The 17292-nt window shown below is 43.6% G+C and overlaps 1 protein-coding gene across 1 annotated transcript in view; it reads right to left on the bottom strand.

Moving 5' to 3' along the window:
• The window catches only part of LOC118771838 (epidermal growth factor receptor kinase substrate 8-like), a 60028-nt gene that overhangs the window by 19468 nt on the left and 23268 nt on the right, over positions 1 to 17292 (bottom strand). The window contains exons 2-3 of the mRNA XM_036519936.1: positions 4054 to 4141; positions 3059 to 3132 (exon numbers count right to left, since the gene is read on the bottom strand). Coding sequence (XP_036375829.1) covers positions 3059 to 3132; positions 4054 to 4118 — 139 coding nt within the window. The 5' untranslated portion in view covers positions 4119 to 4141. The remainder of the gene's footprint in view (positions 1 to 3058; positions 3133 to 4053; positions 4142 to 17292) is intronic.

Raw genomic sequence — 17292 nt, 5'->3', positions numbered from 1 at the left:
ATTTCAGTGCTCACGCTTAGGGTAATTTTCCACTTGCAACCAGCAAGCGTAGGAACATATCTTTCACTAGCTACTGTTACAATACGTCATTCAAATTACTCATGGCTGTGAAGACTCATTTTATCTCTGCTTATCTAAGGGCAGGGCAGAGTGTGTTGTAGGAGCTGGAGCACTGAAGCAGAGGGTCATGAGTTTGCTTCCACGGCTGGTCGCTGCTGCTGCTGTATCTCTGACAAAGGGTAACACACCTCTACAGCTGCAATGGGGTAAAATTCAAAGCATGCTAAGTCACCTTTTAAAAAGGCAAATTGCAAAGTCGCTGAACTTTGCTGTTAACGAAAACACGGCCGTTATCTAAACCACGGAACACACACTTGCACACGCAATCACTGCACTCAGATTTCCTGGAAAGGTTGTGCTGGGGTAGGTGGGGCCATGAGACACAAGTCAGCAGACTTCAGCGGAAAAGGTCATTAAAAAAAAAAAAAAGGAGTAAAACCACCAGTTCTGCAGATCCAAAAAATCCCATTGGTGGAGTCGTCCCCTTTGGTCAAACACACACTGACTTTCGCTTTGACTCCCTTTGCTTAGAATTTAACGGCTGTGGGCATATTTGCCTTCCAGTGCCGTGACACTGGCACCCGACTGTGGCAGGCAACTCCACCAACAGCGAAGAAATCGGATTTCTTTGGTTCTGCAGAGGGAGGGGGCTACAAGGCCGCAAAAAACCGCCAAGGCAAACAGCTCGGCTTGTTTCTACCTTTCTTTTTGTGTTTGGCAGACGTTCGGAGGAAGTATATTCCATCAGTCCCTGAGCACAGCAGTTTGAAAGGGAAAGAACAGTAACCGGTGAACCTGTGGTGAACTGTTTCCTTTCACAAGGGCTCAGGAGCTTATTCCCCCCCATTCAGTCTCACTGTTTTGCTTTATTCTTGACTGCAGACCCACAGGGCTTGACCTTAAAACAGTGGCTATTCAGGAGTTAAAGATAAATTCATGATTAGCGTACAGGGCCCTGCTGAGACTGAATCGAGCCAGATAGGAGGAAGAAGAGCTGCTATTCATACATAATCACTTATGTCACATTATTACAATGGTGGTGCTGCTTGCACTTCTGTTCAGTTAAAAGGGCCAGGCTCTTGCGTAGGCTGTCACCTGACCTGTACTGGGAAAAGTGATGAATGCTCGAGAGATGGCCAGGTTGGGTTATCTTTCAAATTAAATGGAAGACAAATTAAATTTATGTCCTTAATGAGGTCAGATTAAAACCTGACATCATGTAATTTTATTATATGCTGCATACAGGAGTGTAGCAACACTTCTTTCTGACATAGACCCAAAGTACTATAAATGACAAATAAAAATATGTATTAACAATGTATTTACATGATGTAAACAGACTGGCAGCACAGTTACTTTTCCCTGTCCCAAGGAAGTGTGCTATACCCATAAGGCTTTGCTGAGAAAAACCTTGAGTGACATTCGCTGTAAAACTGAATCCCTGCTATGGTGCTCCTGAAAGGAAAATCACAGCTGGGCGTGTACATGACTGTCGCAGAGATGCAGGAGGGGGAGAAAGCCATGCAGACAGGCCTGCATCCGGGAATGGGAAATGGACTCAGCTGGGTGCCTCTACTCTGCCAATCACAGTCAAAATGACCTCCTATTGGATGCGGAGGCCACGGCCGGCCCACAGTACATGAAATCATCACCAACTGCGTCTCTCAGCTCAGGGGTGGGGGCGGCTTTCATTAAGCCTTTGAAACCTCGTTGCGCAAAGACCACCCATCTGCACCCCTGGCTGAAAACACGCGCGCAAATCAGTCGCATTCTTCTCCTGTTAGACCAAGGTGCGCCAGCTCCTGAAAAAGACGGTGGCAACCGGCCTGCAGCTGCGCACAGCCTCGCGTTAACGACCGGAGACATTCGGAGACGGCTCTCCTTCGCTCCTCGCAGACACGGCAAGCGCAGCCGCCTCTCACAGACACGTGAGAGGAGAAGCAATGATGCAGCGCGAAGATTAGCCCGGGAGTCTCCATGACGCGAGGCTGTGCCGCAGAGATAAGAAAGGCTTCTGAGAGCACGTCGCGCAAACGACTTCTCTCAGGCAGGTGGGGCCCGTTTGCCAGGCTGCGGGCTAACAATGCAGTCCTGAATTAGCGCAAATTCCTCTGTGTCTTTGGCGCTCATGTGTCTTGACACTGCAGATATGGGAGACAGCCCGAGCCCATCTTACCTCCATGCATCAGGGCCAGGGTGACTGCAGACACAAAGACCGGACAATCGGATTTCACCTCCTCATCAAAAAACGGTCGAGATCAACAGTTCCACACCCGCTCATTTGCAACCTGATACAATTTACAATTTTGTATTTCGCAGACGCTGTTAAACCAAAGCGACTTACAATTAGTGCATCAATCAGGTTTAGCTAGCTACCTCATAAGCAAAAGATCGCAGCAGGAATGCAATCTGATACAATCAGTGATGACATGGAGGCAGCCAAATCGCAGCTTAGCAGCAATGATGCCTTTTCAGTATTAACGTCATGTTTGACTCGATACTCAGCGCTGAATGTTACATCCCTGCGTTGCTGAATCTTAGTAGTTGCAGTGAATGCTGAGGTTTATGGACATTCATTCGCAGTGAGACTGTAACTGGTGCAGTACAGTGAGATTGTAACTCTGACCCTGACTGCCAAGGGTATCTGCAGAGTTTCTGTAACTGCCAATCAAGCGGAATCCAAACACATCCCAGGCTTTTCCGCTCCTCATTAATCACAGTGTGGCCATCACAGGAACTCCCTGGGCTGCAGCTGGAATTCTTCAACAAGGACAGGAAGGAACACAGATTGCACTCTCGCGCCAGTGATGAACAGTCTCTGGTCACAGTTTGGTACAGTGATTAGGACAATGAACTTGTCACCACACTAAGATGTCAAATCTCAAATTTAAACAGTCATTTCCCCAAAAGAATATCTCCCTTAACTTTTAAGAGCAACATTGTCTGGCAAGACAGCAACTGATGTTGACTATAATGAATAACTCATATTGCTACATACCATACAGAGCCTTGGCGCTGGAACTAGCAGGCGGATTGTTGTCAAGGAGGTCGGGGGACTGGGAGTTGTGTCCACTGTGTGAAAGACAGAGGTTTTGAAGAGTCGGTACTGACACGTGACTGCCACAAACCACATTCATCGCCTGCCCTTTCTTAAACACAAAGCGTGTGAGTGCCCCCCAACACAGCGAGAGCTCAAATGTCCTCAGTGTTAATTAGCTGCTTGATACCTGATATTAGCTGATCTGATTCTGCGGCGTGTTCTAATTGGTTAAATAATAGATGGGCTCAATTAAACTGTAGCATGTCTTAGCTTAGGGACCAGCTGTTCACCAAGAGCCCGCTGCGGAGAGACAATTATATCAGACCATTATGGTGTTAATAGGGAATTGTGTTTGACCAGCCCTCCCTTGAAAGGCTATTAATATTGGAAATGAACAACAAAGAGAAAGAGGTGAAGAACAACACCTGTAATATTACTAAATGGCTAATATTACCCTAAGCCCTGCAAGCATTTTAGTAAACAAACTCCAGTTATAAAAAGATGCTCACCAAATTAAAAGTCTGGCCCACCAGATGAACCTTACATATTATTAGCAAGACTTTTACAGCAATAGATGAACTACAATGTAAAGTACAGCTACAGTGAATTGACAAACACTTGGTTTGTTTCAGTTTGTTTGCGATCACTTTGCCCTTAAGCATTTGCTCAATATAAATGACCAGGGGCACCAGGGATATCCGGTAAGTTGAGTTTATAATAGAACACAATATTCACTATTATTCACAATATTCAATATTCAGTTGGGAGATTTGGTTTGTTTGAACTGGTTTGCTTTCACTTTTGCACAAAACTGCTTTGATTCTCAGTCTTCAGAGAAAGTGTTTAAAACATGGGTGTGTATCAACTTGCCTTAAAGCATTTGCTCATTATAATTGACTGTTGTTCATACTAGGGATTTATAAGTTGAGTTTATTGTAGAACAGAGTACTCACTTTATCTGGGAGGTGTATGATCCAAACCCCCCAGAGGGGTAGGAAGGAGGAGTGTAGCCATTCATTCTGAGCCTCACAGAGGAGTTATCTGGAACAAACAAATTAAACACAATTACAGCCAATCAAACATCCATTCAACACAGCTTTTGACCTAAATCAAAACCTCATCTGCCCACCAATAAAAAGTAATGCTGTTTGAACCCACTATTTACTCTTTTACATGAGTGATTTCTATTCCAGGAATTACACTACCTGTTGAGACAGTGGAGCAGGAGTGAAAGAATACAGCAAACAAATGGCTACTCTTAACGGGCACAAAATTCACTTGAAATGAATTAGGTTGCAAATTTTGCAACACCCTGCTGTAATGCCCTATGTACTGCAGTAAGTACAGTAAGTATAGTCCTATGAAGGTCCTATGAAGATTCAAGTGGGAAGCATAGCTCCTAAATGCTTATACAAACACTCCTTGCAAAATGGGCAACAAAACAAGATTTTTCATGGTTTATACCCTGCCCTACAATGCATTGGTGCACTAACAGCATATAAAACATTCCTCTCTGTATCACAATCAGTCCCATTTAAATGCTAAGGCAAAGATAAGGATGCAGCTTGCTGTAACAAAGGCAGCAGGTCCCCAAGACAAAGCCAAAACTCCAGGTCACATGAGGGCTGTGTCACATTTGCATTGGTAGCCAAGAACGTCCAAGACCAAGGGAGGGCATCTTGCTATACAGCTGACTCAGCTTGCAACTACAGTACAGTCAACAGCATCTGTAGGTCTCCATCTCCATCTCCTCTCAACAGTAGTGTCCACACAGGTTTGAGGGACGCACGACACAGAAGGGATAACGTAACACCAGGACGTGCAGAGCAGAGGAAGGCCACTGGATTCGCCACAGGATCTTCTGCTTTGATGAATGCTTGAACTCATTACCAGCAGCAACAACAAAGCCACCAGTGAAATCATTAATGCTCCAGACTCCTGTTACACACTACACAGTGCATGAAGGACATGAAGACTAAGTACATGAAGAGAATGATTCATAATTATTATTATTATTACTAGATGGCGCACTTATCTACAGCAGCTTGCTTCCATACTGTCCCCTTACAAAATTCAAAAAGGTATGTGAATATAGTCCTGTTGCACATATCTACTTTTTACTGATGAAGAAAGAGTGCTGATACCAATCATAAAGCTATAAAGCTTGCTTCTCTCCTAAACGTTTCAGAAACTACAGTGCTCCCTTCATTGCCATGGTAATAATAATTATCACCACCTTCCTGTCCTGATAGGCTGTGTAACTGTTGTGGTCAGACGACTAAAGACCGGGTTACAGGTTTCAAGCTATTTCCAAGTGGCATGTGGTTCAGTTTTCCATTCTCAAGGAGTTTTAGCTGTTTCAAAGCTGTGATTGCTGAGAGGGGTTGTTCCAATCTGTGACTGCCTAATCAGAGGCATCTGACTGAACATGATAATTGCTGGCAAGCTGGCATATTTTTCGCGGTAAATTACCTGTGATAATTCAGTGGCTCTGAGAAGGATTAGGTGGTGCAATGAAGCGAGCATGACAAGAAAGGATGTCTAATTAATACTATATATAGATTAGTACTATACAATTAATACTATATATAGAATATATATATAGAATAAATTAATGACTGAATTGCAGGATCTCTGCATTTTTTGATATTTCAGCAGGCAGTAAGAAAAATCAGCCCACTTTTTGGGGTATATTTAATGAACCAGGAGGTGCTGAAATTCACCAAAGAAAAGAAAAAATGGACCCTCAGTGACAGAAATGGCAGTGTCATTACTTGCTCTTCGGTGGTGCGCCGTCTTTTCTTCCACTACAAAAGAGGCGTGTCCCACATGCAGGCAGAGCTGTTCCAATTTGACCGTGACACCACGCCCTCAGCTGGGGGACACAAGCCCTCCCGACTTGGTAAAACACAGACACGCTGCTCCGAAGAGTCTGGTAATGCTGGTCTGAGCAGTGGTGCCAGCTCACAGAGCAAACACTTCCCTTTTAATTGCAACTTCAAACGACTCAGCGGTGCCTCTGCAATCGGCTGCCCTTTCCGCACACCTGACCTTGCGTCTCCTCTGAGCTGGGAAACAAAGTCAGACAACTGCTGTTCTGTTTCCCTCCTTCTCCCTTTTCTTAGTACTTGACAAAAGCGGTGGGTTTTCTTGACTTTTAAGGTATCACAGATATAAGGTCCAGATGTTTTAAGGTATAAGTGCCTGACAATGCTTGCTGTCTCATTATTGGGATGCCTTGTCAGATATTTTACCTCCACTACCCAGAACACCTTTCAAACCCCATTGGTGGAGACAGCCGTTGACACTTCTTAAGGGTCTACTGGTGCTGATCTCCCTGCCCGTCCGATAATCCCCTCAGCGCAACTCATCTGTCTCACAGGGCAAGGCTCAGGCCTGAATCGAGGTCATCAGGTGAAAGGGGCGAGGATGGTGTGCCTAAAACGAGGCTGAGGGTAGCCGCTAAGAGACACAGAGGGGGTGATGCGGGGGCAGAGGACTTAAGAGAACATACATTCTGGTTAATCTCCCTGGGACTGAAGGGCAAAGCCTCCCCATTCAAATCAATTGATTCAAGACTATAGACAGCCTCCCAAATCAACCACAGACCAATTAGAAGAAATCTGGCTTTGCAGTCTCTTCCTCTTAATCAGTAAGGGTACGGGTTTAGGTGTCTATATCACTGCTCCGACAAGGCAAGGAAATAGAGCAGGTTGTGGCAGTGCAATGATCGCATCACACAATGCAAGCAAAGAACTGCAGCAAGAACATCTAATCGCCCCATAATCTGAACAAACGCTGCCAGACAAAGCATAACAAAGTTCCCAGCGAGGAAGTATCCAAACCAATCTGCTCCACAGCTCACAAAGAGAGGCTTTCAGGCTTTCTACTTCCTGTTCAGATCATGAAGAGTTCTCTTTTCAAATGAAAATTAACAAATTAATCCACATTTAAGGATGTGAACTCACGTTTCTTCCTTGTTAAGGAAAAGTCTGGACCTGCCACACTAATACAGAACTGATCAGATGTTTTCACATTTAGCCTGCTTTGTGTTCACTGTGTTCGTTTGTGGTAAGATCTTATTCATCCACAAGCTCATTGGGTATTACCCAAATAAGAGTTGTCAGACTGAACATAAGTAGGTGGGGTAACCTGTGCTGCACTGTAGCTGCGTTTAAACATAAGGCATGTTGGATTTAGCGGGTGCAGCATTAGGGTTGGTCTCTGACAGCAGCAAACATTTTTGCCTGCATTTTGAAATGAATAACATTCACATACACTCTGCCTCAGAATTTTCATACCTCTTCTGTGACAAGGACAACAGCCACCCCTTTCACAAGATGGCTGAACAGCAACACCAACTGCTACAGACTGCCGTCGGCCATGTTTGCTCGGCTCGGCTTTTGGCAGGGAAACGACAGCGTGCTTTGAGTGCACCCTGTACCACACGGCTCTTGCTAATGGCACTGTCAACACATCAGACAAGAAAACAAACAGGTTATCACTCGATCCCATGATCTCTCCTCGTGCTCTCCCCACAGCGAATGTGAAAGGAGGCCTCCCATCTCCGAGCCCCGAGGGCACACATTTTCCACTCTTAGATAAGGGCAGACAGGGTCTTTTGACCTTGCCTGCCCTAGACAAACTGGCCAGGCTCACTGCGCCTCATCAGTACGGTGTTAACGTTGTGCTTCCCTGACTCAGCTGCTTCTGGCCTGGCCTTCCACTGCGATTGGATCGAGGTCTGTGGTGGTTAGATAACATCAACCCGAAAGCTGTTCTTGACTCAGGCAGCCATGGGCTCCAGGGGGGCACTGGCCTGTTTGGCATACGCAGGCTTGTGTACGTACACAGTGGTGCGTCTGTATTGTGTCCCTTACTATGGCATGGTACTCTGTGCAACATGGACTTTGTCTGCCACCTCAGCCAGCTTTTGTTGATTTGTCTCAGTCTGATACTGGCACTGTAACTTCCCCAAAAAATATATAAAAAAAAAATCTTGCTTCCAGTCTAACGCAAGGGTCTGTTGTCCGATTATAGACACAAAATAGGCACAAATAACCCACTGTATTTCAACATTCAACCAATAACACTTATTCGGCGTTTTAGTTTTTGTTGTAGTTTTCAACACTGCTAAGAGTTTACTCAGGCAACTAACAGCTAAATTTTACCCACTCAGTCTGAGCGTTCAGATGTGTTCTTGAGCAGCTCAAAAGACAAGCTGCTTGAGGAGGCAATGGAGGTGGGACGCCCTCACAGCGAGGGTACACGTGTCTGTACAGGCACATGTACGGGGCCACCGCAAAGGCGCTTCTGCCCCCCCCCCCCCCCCCACCAGAGTCACCAGTTCCACCCGAGACCGCTTCTCCAGGCCCCCACAGTAACACCAAGTCATTACATCCCGTGCAGTCATTAAAAGATGATTAAAACTAGCCTGGGATTCACAGGGGAATGCCTAAATCAATCTTGGAGGAGGTTCTGAAATTAAAAGCCCTCCGTACAAAAGAGTCCCCGAGGTTATTTATTAGGTCCTGACAGTGTTTGGACTCGGTCTGATGTAAGTTGGACCGGCAGTGGTGGAAGTCTATTACCCTGGGATACAGACCCCATCATCAGCACGGAGCTGCTCTATGTACCATACAGTCCTGTGATTACTTTTCCCAGGCTATTTTATTGTCTCTTCATGAGTGGGGTATATTTACCCAGAATGCATTGCTGGAGTCCATCTTTCAGAGGAACAAATTACAAAGGGTTTTTTTATCATCCAAAACCACACAGGGTGACACTTCTCCTCTTATGTGGAAGCATCAGACTGATAGGGATGGGTCTTGGGGGATAGTCTCAACAACTGTTCAAACTGATTACAAATATGGAACTTTGCAATTTTGGCTATTTGTGAGTTAATTCAGTGTTTCTGGTTCATAATGACCATCTGTTTTGAATTTGAAGTGTTACAGAAACACATTTCCACTGAAGCCATCTTCCCATAGACTCAAACCAGGTCACAAATCTGCAATGTTTGTTCCTTACGATCTGTGGAGTCTGCTTATAAAAACAGGAACCTTTGCATTTTCAGGATAAAAGACGCCAGTTATAAATTTCTTGGAACAGTAAAGCTGTTTTGGGGTTGTACAACCTTCAACAAAGCACTCTTTATCAGATGTAATAGACATGGGGCAATAAAAAAACATCCTTAAGCCTGCAGACATTTGTTCCACACGTATATTAATTTCCCTCAATTCTATACACACAAAATACGCAAATCAGCTCTGGCACAGGCCTGGCACTTTCCACTGCCGTGAACGTTAACTGTTTTTACAGGAACACCTGGTGCAGCTGAAAGCCCGACGAGAGGTGGACGCGATAAGATCGTTCGTGCACACGGCCTCGCCCGCCGGCTCCGTATCCAGTGATTTCCACATGATATCAGCCTGAACGGAATCATCGCTCCGCCTAAATATAGCCCCACGGGAGTTTCCCTCCTCCCGCACGCGCGCGGAATATCTCATCGCAGGCCGGATTAACGTAGCCGGCGGCGGGTTTTGGCCGCATCAGCTGCAAACTCGATTTAAAGCCGCTGATTGATGGCTGGCCGCAGGGAGCGCTGGCAGCGACTCTGTGGTGGGTGTGGAAAGACAGATCCGAGACGCGGACAGCGGCAGTTACACGTACGATGAAGTGACAGCTCCGAGGGGCTCCGGGCGCGAGCTGGAACGGAAGACAGCGGAACCACAAAAATCAGGACAGGGGACATGCACTGGCCTGCAGCGTATAGCGGCCCTATAGCCCTCCTACGGCTGCTCCCGGCCTCATCACAGACTGAGTGCTGCTATTATTGTAGCATGCGCTACCTAGAAGGATGACTGGGCTTTGGGAAGCTGCTTAATGTCACGTCTGGAGGCTCAGACATCTTCAGCCTCAGGTGCTGTCTGTCAGCATTAACACGCTGCCATTTAACTCAACTATTGTATTTTTGCGCTCCTCTTTGTTGCACTGAAAATCACTCGGGGCAAAGGCATCTGCCAAATGAATAAGTAATACACAACGCATTGATTAATATGGCTCAGGAACATAATTAGCTGTTGTTTACAGTGTTACGGCGCTGGCAGCTTTTCTATTAACCCTTAGAACTGCATTTGCACATGCAACGCACACATGGCCTTTGAGACCATGTCTGCAGAGTTCACATGGTTACCCCCATATACTAAATATACAGGAATATGTATGTTGATAAAAAAAAAAAAATCAGAAAAAACCTTTGAAACAAATAACAGAAGACATGCATCTGTGCATATGAGGATTTACATACAGTGTATATACATTAGTGAGATTAAACATATTGAAAACAGGTGCCAAATCTTGTATGTACCAGGTGTATATAAATATATAGATCCCATACAGAACTTACCTACAATCATGCTCAGCATGCTCAGCTTGATGAGTTGTAATTCTTGTTATGATAATGGACTAGGTCAACTTCATTTTGTGTTGACAACTAAGGCTACCGTGAACTAAACAGAACTCAGCCCCACCCTAACACCTCTGTTACCTCCACTTTGTCCTGCTCATTACTGCACCAGCACCACAAAGGGGCCTCAACAATGACCTGACCATACCTTTCCTTCCCACAACTTCAGATCCGCAATACAGTGTATCCTGCTTATAAGAACCAGTGATAAAAGAATGCTTATAGAGACCACAGTCACAGGCACACACCAATGCAGACCTATTATTTATGCTTTCCCAAGTGAATTAAGACAAAATGATTTTTAATTACTTACTCTGAGCATATACTTAAGGATCAGATGCTTCCAAGAAATGAGTCACAGAGAACAAATGTGATTCTGCTACAGTTGCTGTGCAGATGCTGGGACAGATAAGCTGGCGGTGATACTGAGGAGGTACATGTAACAAACAATGCAGCAACCTCAAATAACACAGGGACAGGGAGCCTATCTACAAACACCTCATTTAAAATTACCCAGTCATTGTATTTTTAGAAATACACATCCTGCATCCATATAGCACTTGTATGGAACATCTTTTTTTTTTTTCTTTTCAAAATACATAACTCATTTATATGAGTTACATGTGCTCCACCCCTGTTTGAAAGAGAGGCCAAAGCACATATCTCAACACCCAGTTAATGGTCGAGCCAGGAGGTATTTTGCCAACACGGAGAGAATCAACTTACTTCCTGGTGGCAGGAAAAGGCCCAGAGCCAGGTCTAAAATTAGCCTCTCGCAGGCTGAAAGGGCCTGCCACTCAGCGGGTGATTCGCCCTGATCTCCGGGAGGGGTGGGGCTAATCCCACAGCCGCTTCATCTCTGTCAAATCACCTGTTGATGTGTCCTCTGCCATGGAAACGGACTGAACCGGGGAAACGGTGTTTAGACGGCCTGGGTCGAAGTTTCCTACTCACTCATTTACACGGTGCACAGATCATTTTGGAGTAACTTAGTTTTTCCACTTAATTTCTTGTAAGTGAAAAATTCAAGCCTGAGGTGTCTTAAGATATGAGTTGAGTGGAGTGTTTATCCTGGATTTAAAATAATCAATTTTCTTTTACCCTCAATGAAAATGTTTTTACAGACTTAAACAGCTAAATGGGGACAGGTGAAAGAGATTGAGCTTCTGAGATTTAAAGGGAAAGGCCTTATAAGTTTATGAAGATGTCATCTTTTCCAATATACTGGTTACTTTGCCAAATAATACATGTTAAAGGGAAAAAATCCTACAATTAAGACAGGTGGCAGGACTTTTGAGCTACAGGGCCAGAGGTCAGAAACTGCAAATATTCAGATCTGGACAAAAAAAGAAACATGGTTTGTGTCATGCTTTTAAGCAAAAATCCTGCTTTTGATACAGTCCTATATACAGTTGTAACATGTTGCAGAACGACAGCTCTTAGTCCACAGACCATATTTTCATATTATCACTATAGATGATTTGTTCTGTGTTGGCATTGAGTAATCGGCCTTATTTTTCTGTCTCTTTCCTGTTATATATGTCATGACTTGCCTGTTAATGCCATCTGCAAACTGCTCTGCAACTGTTCCTTTGTCAAAAACAGTATATTCAAGTGGACTAATTGATATGAATCCTGCTGTATGTAACCTATTTATTGTTGTATCTACCCACCTAATGCACAGAATGGTCTCTAAACGCAGCACTTCTTCCTGCAATTGATCAATTCCATTTCAGATGGAACCTTCCAGAAAATGGGCACAGCACATCTTTTTGTATGATTAGGAAGATATCCCAAAAACAAGGGTAAGGCCGCCCATGAAGTGGCTCCTTTAGGTCAGCCACGCTGGTAACTGTTAGCTGGAGGCTTCTGAGGCCTACAGGAACTGGCCTAGGCCCAAATGGAGCCCTTCCAGGAATGCCTTTGTTTGGGCATGAGGCCTTGGCCTTGCTTGGACGTCACTATGGAGATTGAAGGCCCTAACGCTACTGGGGCATGAAAGCTTTCAGAAGGTCAGTCTGCCTACTGGCAGCAGCTGCTTTGACAATTTGTCTCATAGGTTATGAATTGAGACATGCAGGCAGGGTAAACTGGTTGTCTCTCAGGGAAGAAAACCTAGAAAACCTAACATATGAATAACTGGCACTGAAAAGATTCTGGTAAAGGGCACTACATAAATTCTTGTAGCATCTATATGTAAATGTCAAAAATGTTAAACCGAGTAAATGACAGAAGCAAAGGCAAAATTTATTGTGCCTGGATTTGAACTTGCAAACCCCAGATGAGACATAAATGGAAGTATATGGCTAAACTGTGAACTGTCACATGCTCACAGTGCTTCAAGATGTGGAAACAGAGTCAGATCATGTGAATGGTGTGACTCCATATGCTCCATATGCTCATCATCTGAAACAGTCACAAGAGACAATATCTTGGTCAATATTCTATTAAAGGTTACAGCTGGTCAATAGTCCTTTGTTTGATAGTAACTAATTCCCTATCCCTGTAAATAATACCAGGATATTGTTCTTGAAAGAAATGTACAGCTGTACATCTGATTATGTGAAATTACATATCAATAATGTAGCTCGACTGTAATGACACAATTGAAACAATGGCATTTCCAGTTACTTGTTCAAAAAATTGTAATTGCCTTTAGGTATATTGTATTGTGTCTGTTTCTACAGTTTTATTCCATAAAACAAGGTGCTTTGCAGTCGGGTAATCCCAAAATAAACATTCACATATTCTCATTTCCTCACTTCCATCCTATACAATAGGTGACTGCTCAACCAATCCCAACTCTGTGAGCCCAATGGAAAAAATGCAGCCCAGGTTGTTTGCATGAATAAAGGTCTTATGTCGGGCCAAATAATCGCTTCTCATCAGCTAGCTTCTCAAATGCAAAACACTGACCCGTCAGCGACAAAGTCACCTGGAAACATACCTAAAGGTCATTCAAATGCTCCTCACTCCGCACGGCAGCGCCTGACCTTCACTCAGGTGCGGGAGGAAGTGGAGGAGACGAGGGCTAATGACAGAGGCGTAAGCGGACCTCCCAGGTCCTCCTGAGTGACAGGCATGAATGATTGATGCCGTGCTGTCTCTATGTGGGTCAGGCCGAGAGCAGCCGGTCTGCCCTCACTGGCCTCCGCTGTTCCGTTAGGAGAACCGCTCCATCAATCTGGAGCACGAAGTCCACGTCAAATGAACAATTAACAATTCCACAAAATTACTCAACAAAATTAAGAGCCTGACGATTTATTTTTAAATTTCAGATCAAAATAAATCAGGAATTTGTTATAACAGCAAGTGAAACCACTAGTAAGTTAGGGCCAAATGTGTTTGACACTTTCATTTGCTCCCTTTGACTCTCAAGCATAACTGTCTTATCTTCAAAGTGGCACGTGTTCTGGAATACATGACTGGATGAAGTTTGAAAGGCGTATTTCCAGTTCATGCATTTCACGCTGTATTTGTGCACCTGACTAAATTCCAAATTGCCGAAGCAGGAATATGGACCTGTGTAGCTTGTGGGGCTTGGACCAGATTCAAAATGCACACATTAATGCCATCCACATCGGTCAATAAGAAACAGGAAAACCTTGTGATGAACAAATTGTCTCACAAACAATGCATTATACTGAAAACAGCTCTACATTTCTGCCTTTGCCCATAGTTCAAAGCAACCTGTCACTTGAGTTTATGGTGGAGTCCCTAAACGCAATCAGTGAGCTACTATCTGATTTTCAAGGTATCAGAGAACTTATCTTTAAGCACCATTGTTCCACAATACACTTTGCATTTTCGTAATCACAACATCTCTATGCAAATTCACCATTTCCCTTGGCCATTTTCAGAAGCACGATATACTCCACCCCACAGCAAGACCACTAGGCTACTTAATGATCATTATACTAACAAAAGGCTCTCACATGCTTTCAAAAGTCCCAGTCATTATGAATGAAGGACTGCCATATTCAGAAATCAGAACGGCTTTGCGTCACCAAATTTTCTGAATTCAAAAGAGGTACAATGTAGCAATCACTACTGTAGCGTTCAGTGATCTCTACACATTATGCAAAGAAATTATTCAAATTATGCAAAAGCACGAAACTGACCTTGGTGGACCTGCCAATGGCCGTGTCAAAAGTGGTGGCATCTATTGTTTTCACTGACTCCGAGCCAACAGGCAGCCCTGCATACAAATGACTGCCCCTACAACCGATCATAGTCGGTTATCACCAGCAGAGAAAGGTAACACACAGCAGAACGCATTCTGATTCTACAGTTTACGAGGTGAGGTTTCAGAGTTTAAGAGGCGAGGCTGGCAGGAAAAGGAATACCACCCACAGAGTGCAGTACCCATATGCTCTGCTCAGAGAGAGATTTAAGACACTACACAAAGACGATGAAATACGTACACACATATCTGTTCTGAAAACACAAATGTCAGGGCGGGATGTTGCGTAACAGGGAAATCAGACATTCGGGACATCTCTTTTAAAAGGTTAATGAGCAACCATCCGCCTCTTATCTTGTTTGGTTTGGGCTGGGCGCCTGCTGACACCACACTCTACAATGTACACTCTGTGTTGCAGGGTGTCTCAGCCCCCTTCCTCCAGGAGTATCAGAGAGATTGATACAGTCCAGCCCAGCGTGCTGTTGACAGGGAGAAAGTGGTGTACACAGAGCGGTGTGATCCGAGCTGGGAGCGGTATTTAAGACTGTCAGGTGGAATTATCAGCCGAGACGACAGCACTGCCAACTTTACTCTGGGAGATCTATTTGTAAGAGCCCCCTTTGTGATCCACCACTATTTATGTTGAGAAATAAATTAGTAACAGTAACAGTTACTAATTACATTAGTAATTAGTAACAATTAAAGTTACCAAAAGTCACCAAAAATCTAAAGTTGCCACTGACACAAAATTCAGCTCACTTCATATTAAATTTAACATTAATTTGAGGTTATTTGTGGGCAATAAGAATGTAAGGTTGCTCAATTTAAGGTTATATGGGGGAAATAGCAATATAAGGCAGGATTATTTTATAGGGGTCCTAAACGAGTATAAAAAAGACTTAGGTGTTATAGCTGACAGATGTATATATGGGGCCAGACTTGTGCTGAGGCAATAAAAAAGGCAAATAAGATGCTGGGATATTTACTGTAGCAAATAGTGTTGCTTCCAGATATCACGCATAAATTACAAAGAGGGATTTTGTATTGATCAAGACCAGGCCTGACACAGTGTGAAATACATTCTCGACTACAGGAAAAATGAGAAGTCAATTTGAGCTGAATAGCTTGTTCTAATCATTAAACAGGTCAGGGATATGCTTATACTGTACACAAAACAACTCAGTTCTGATGTTGCTCACATAAACAGTCAGAAATATCATGAATGTGGCTCAACTGTTTGACTATGTAATTGGTCTCAAAAACTACTCTATATATTTCACCAACACCATCTCCCAAGAAAAGTTAATGATACACATAGGCCCACACTGTAAATCTTACTTAACATGCTCATAACGCAACTCATAACATAACTCATAACGTTGTTGTAATGTTCTTACAATGCTGTGACAGTGGGATTAAGTTATTTTTTAGAGGGGCTATATTAGAAGACATTGTGACTACATTCACATTCTTTCTGAAAAATGTCTTCTTTCCAATTATAACTTCAGCACGGGTCCTTGTGTTCTTATCTTCACACCATCTTACAGGTAAGGGGATTTTCCATACAATTCTATGGGCTCGTGCTTTCCAGTAAACCTGTTACAACACCTCAGTTCTTACCACTTTCCTTGTTGCAAAACCTCCTCCTGGCCCACATGTATTGGCAAATATTGATACATACCAGGCTTGTTCTGAAACCACAGAATAAATACATTATTACTGCATAAAAGAAATTGATTTCATTTACTGGGAAAATAAATTAATGTATAACTGGGAAACGCTGATCTACAAGCAACAGCAAAGGACTCATCACCAATGTAGGATACACAGAAGAGCATAAATTGAGAACAGTTTAACGCAGTTGGTTTTAATGATGTTAGGAAACTATTTAAGGACAATGGCACTCATGGGGGAAAACCTGTTGCGGTAAGTGCAGATTGAACTGCAGTTATGATGGGCTGCCGCCAGGGAGCCATTCGGTTAATCCAGGAGAAATGGGAGAGACTCGCTCTCTGTTGCTCTAAGAACGGCCCGATCTGTGGAGCAGGTGAGCAACTACAAGACTGAACTATGCAGTGTTACTGTTTACAGGTTTAAATTCATTGGATGGAGACAGGATTCATCCTGGTGCACAGCACGACTACAGATTAGCATTTAAAAGGGCTGGTTTCTGTTTTTAGTCTTTCAGCAATCAGTATAACTAGAGGATGATGAATATATGAAGTATTTAAATAAGTAATGAGCGTGGGCTATCAATGCTTTAAGCATGTGCATAGTGTAACCCCTCAACTGCCACATTTGGAAAAACTCCCCATTATCAAAAATATTCTATCTGAAAATTTATTTCCCTATCATTCAATAGTTCTATTTAGAAAGATCAAGTCTAAAATGAACACACATTGAGCAAATGTTAAGTATGAACAATCTTTTTACCCAGTATGCAGTGTTTTGTCTTACAAGACTGCTTTTGTCTGAATTTTACGTACATGTTACGTCCATTGGGGATTCATATCAAGTTTTGCCAGGAAAAGGGCTGCACAA

The sequence above is a fragment of the Megalops cyprinoides genome, chromosome 25, assembly GCF_013368585.1.
Source record: "Megalops cyprinoides isolate fMegCyp1 chromosome 25, fMegCyp1.pri, whole genome shotgun sequence".
Lineage (NCBI taxonomy): Eukaryota > Metazoa > Chordata > Actinopteri > Elopiformes > Megalopidae > Megalops > Megalops cyprinoides.
This window is presented reverse-complemented; position numbering and strand designations above follow the sequence as displayed.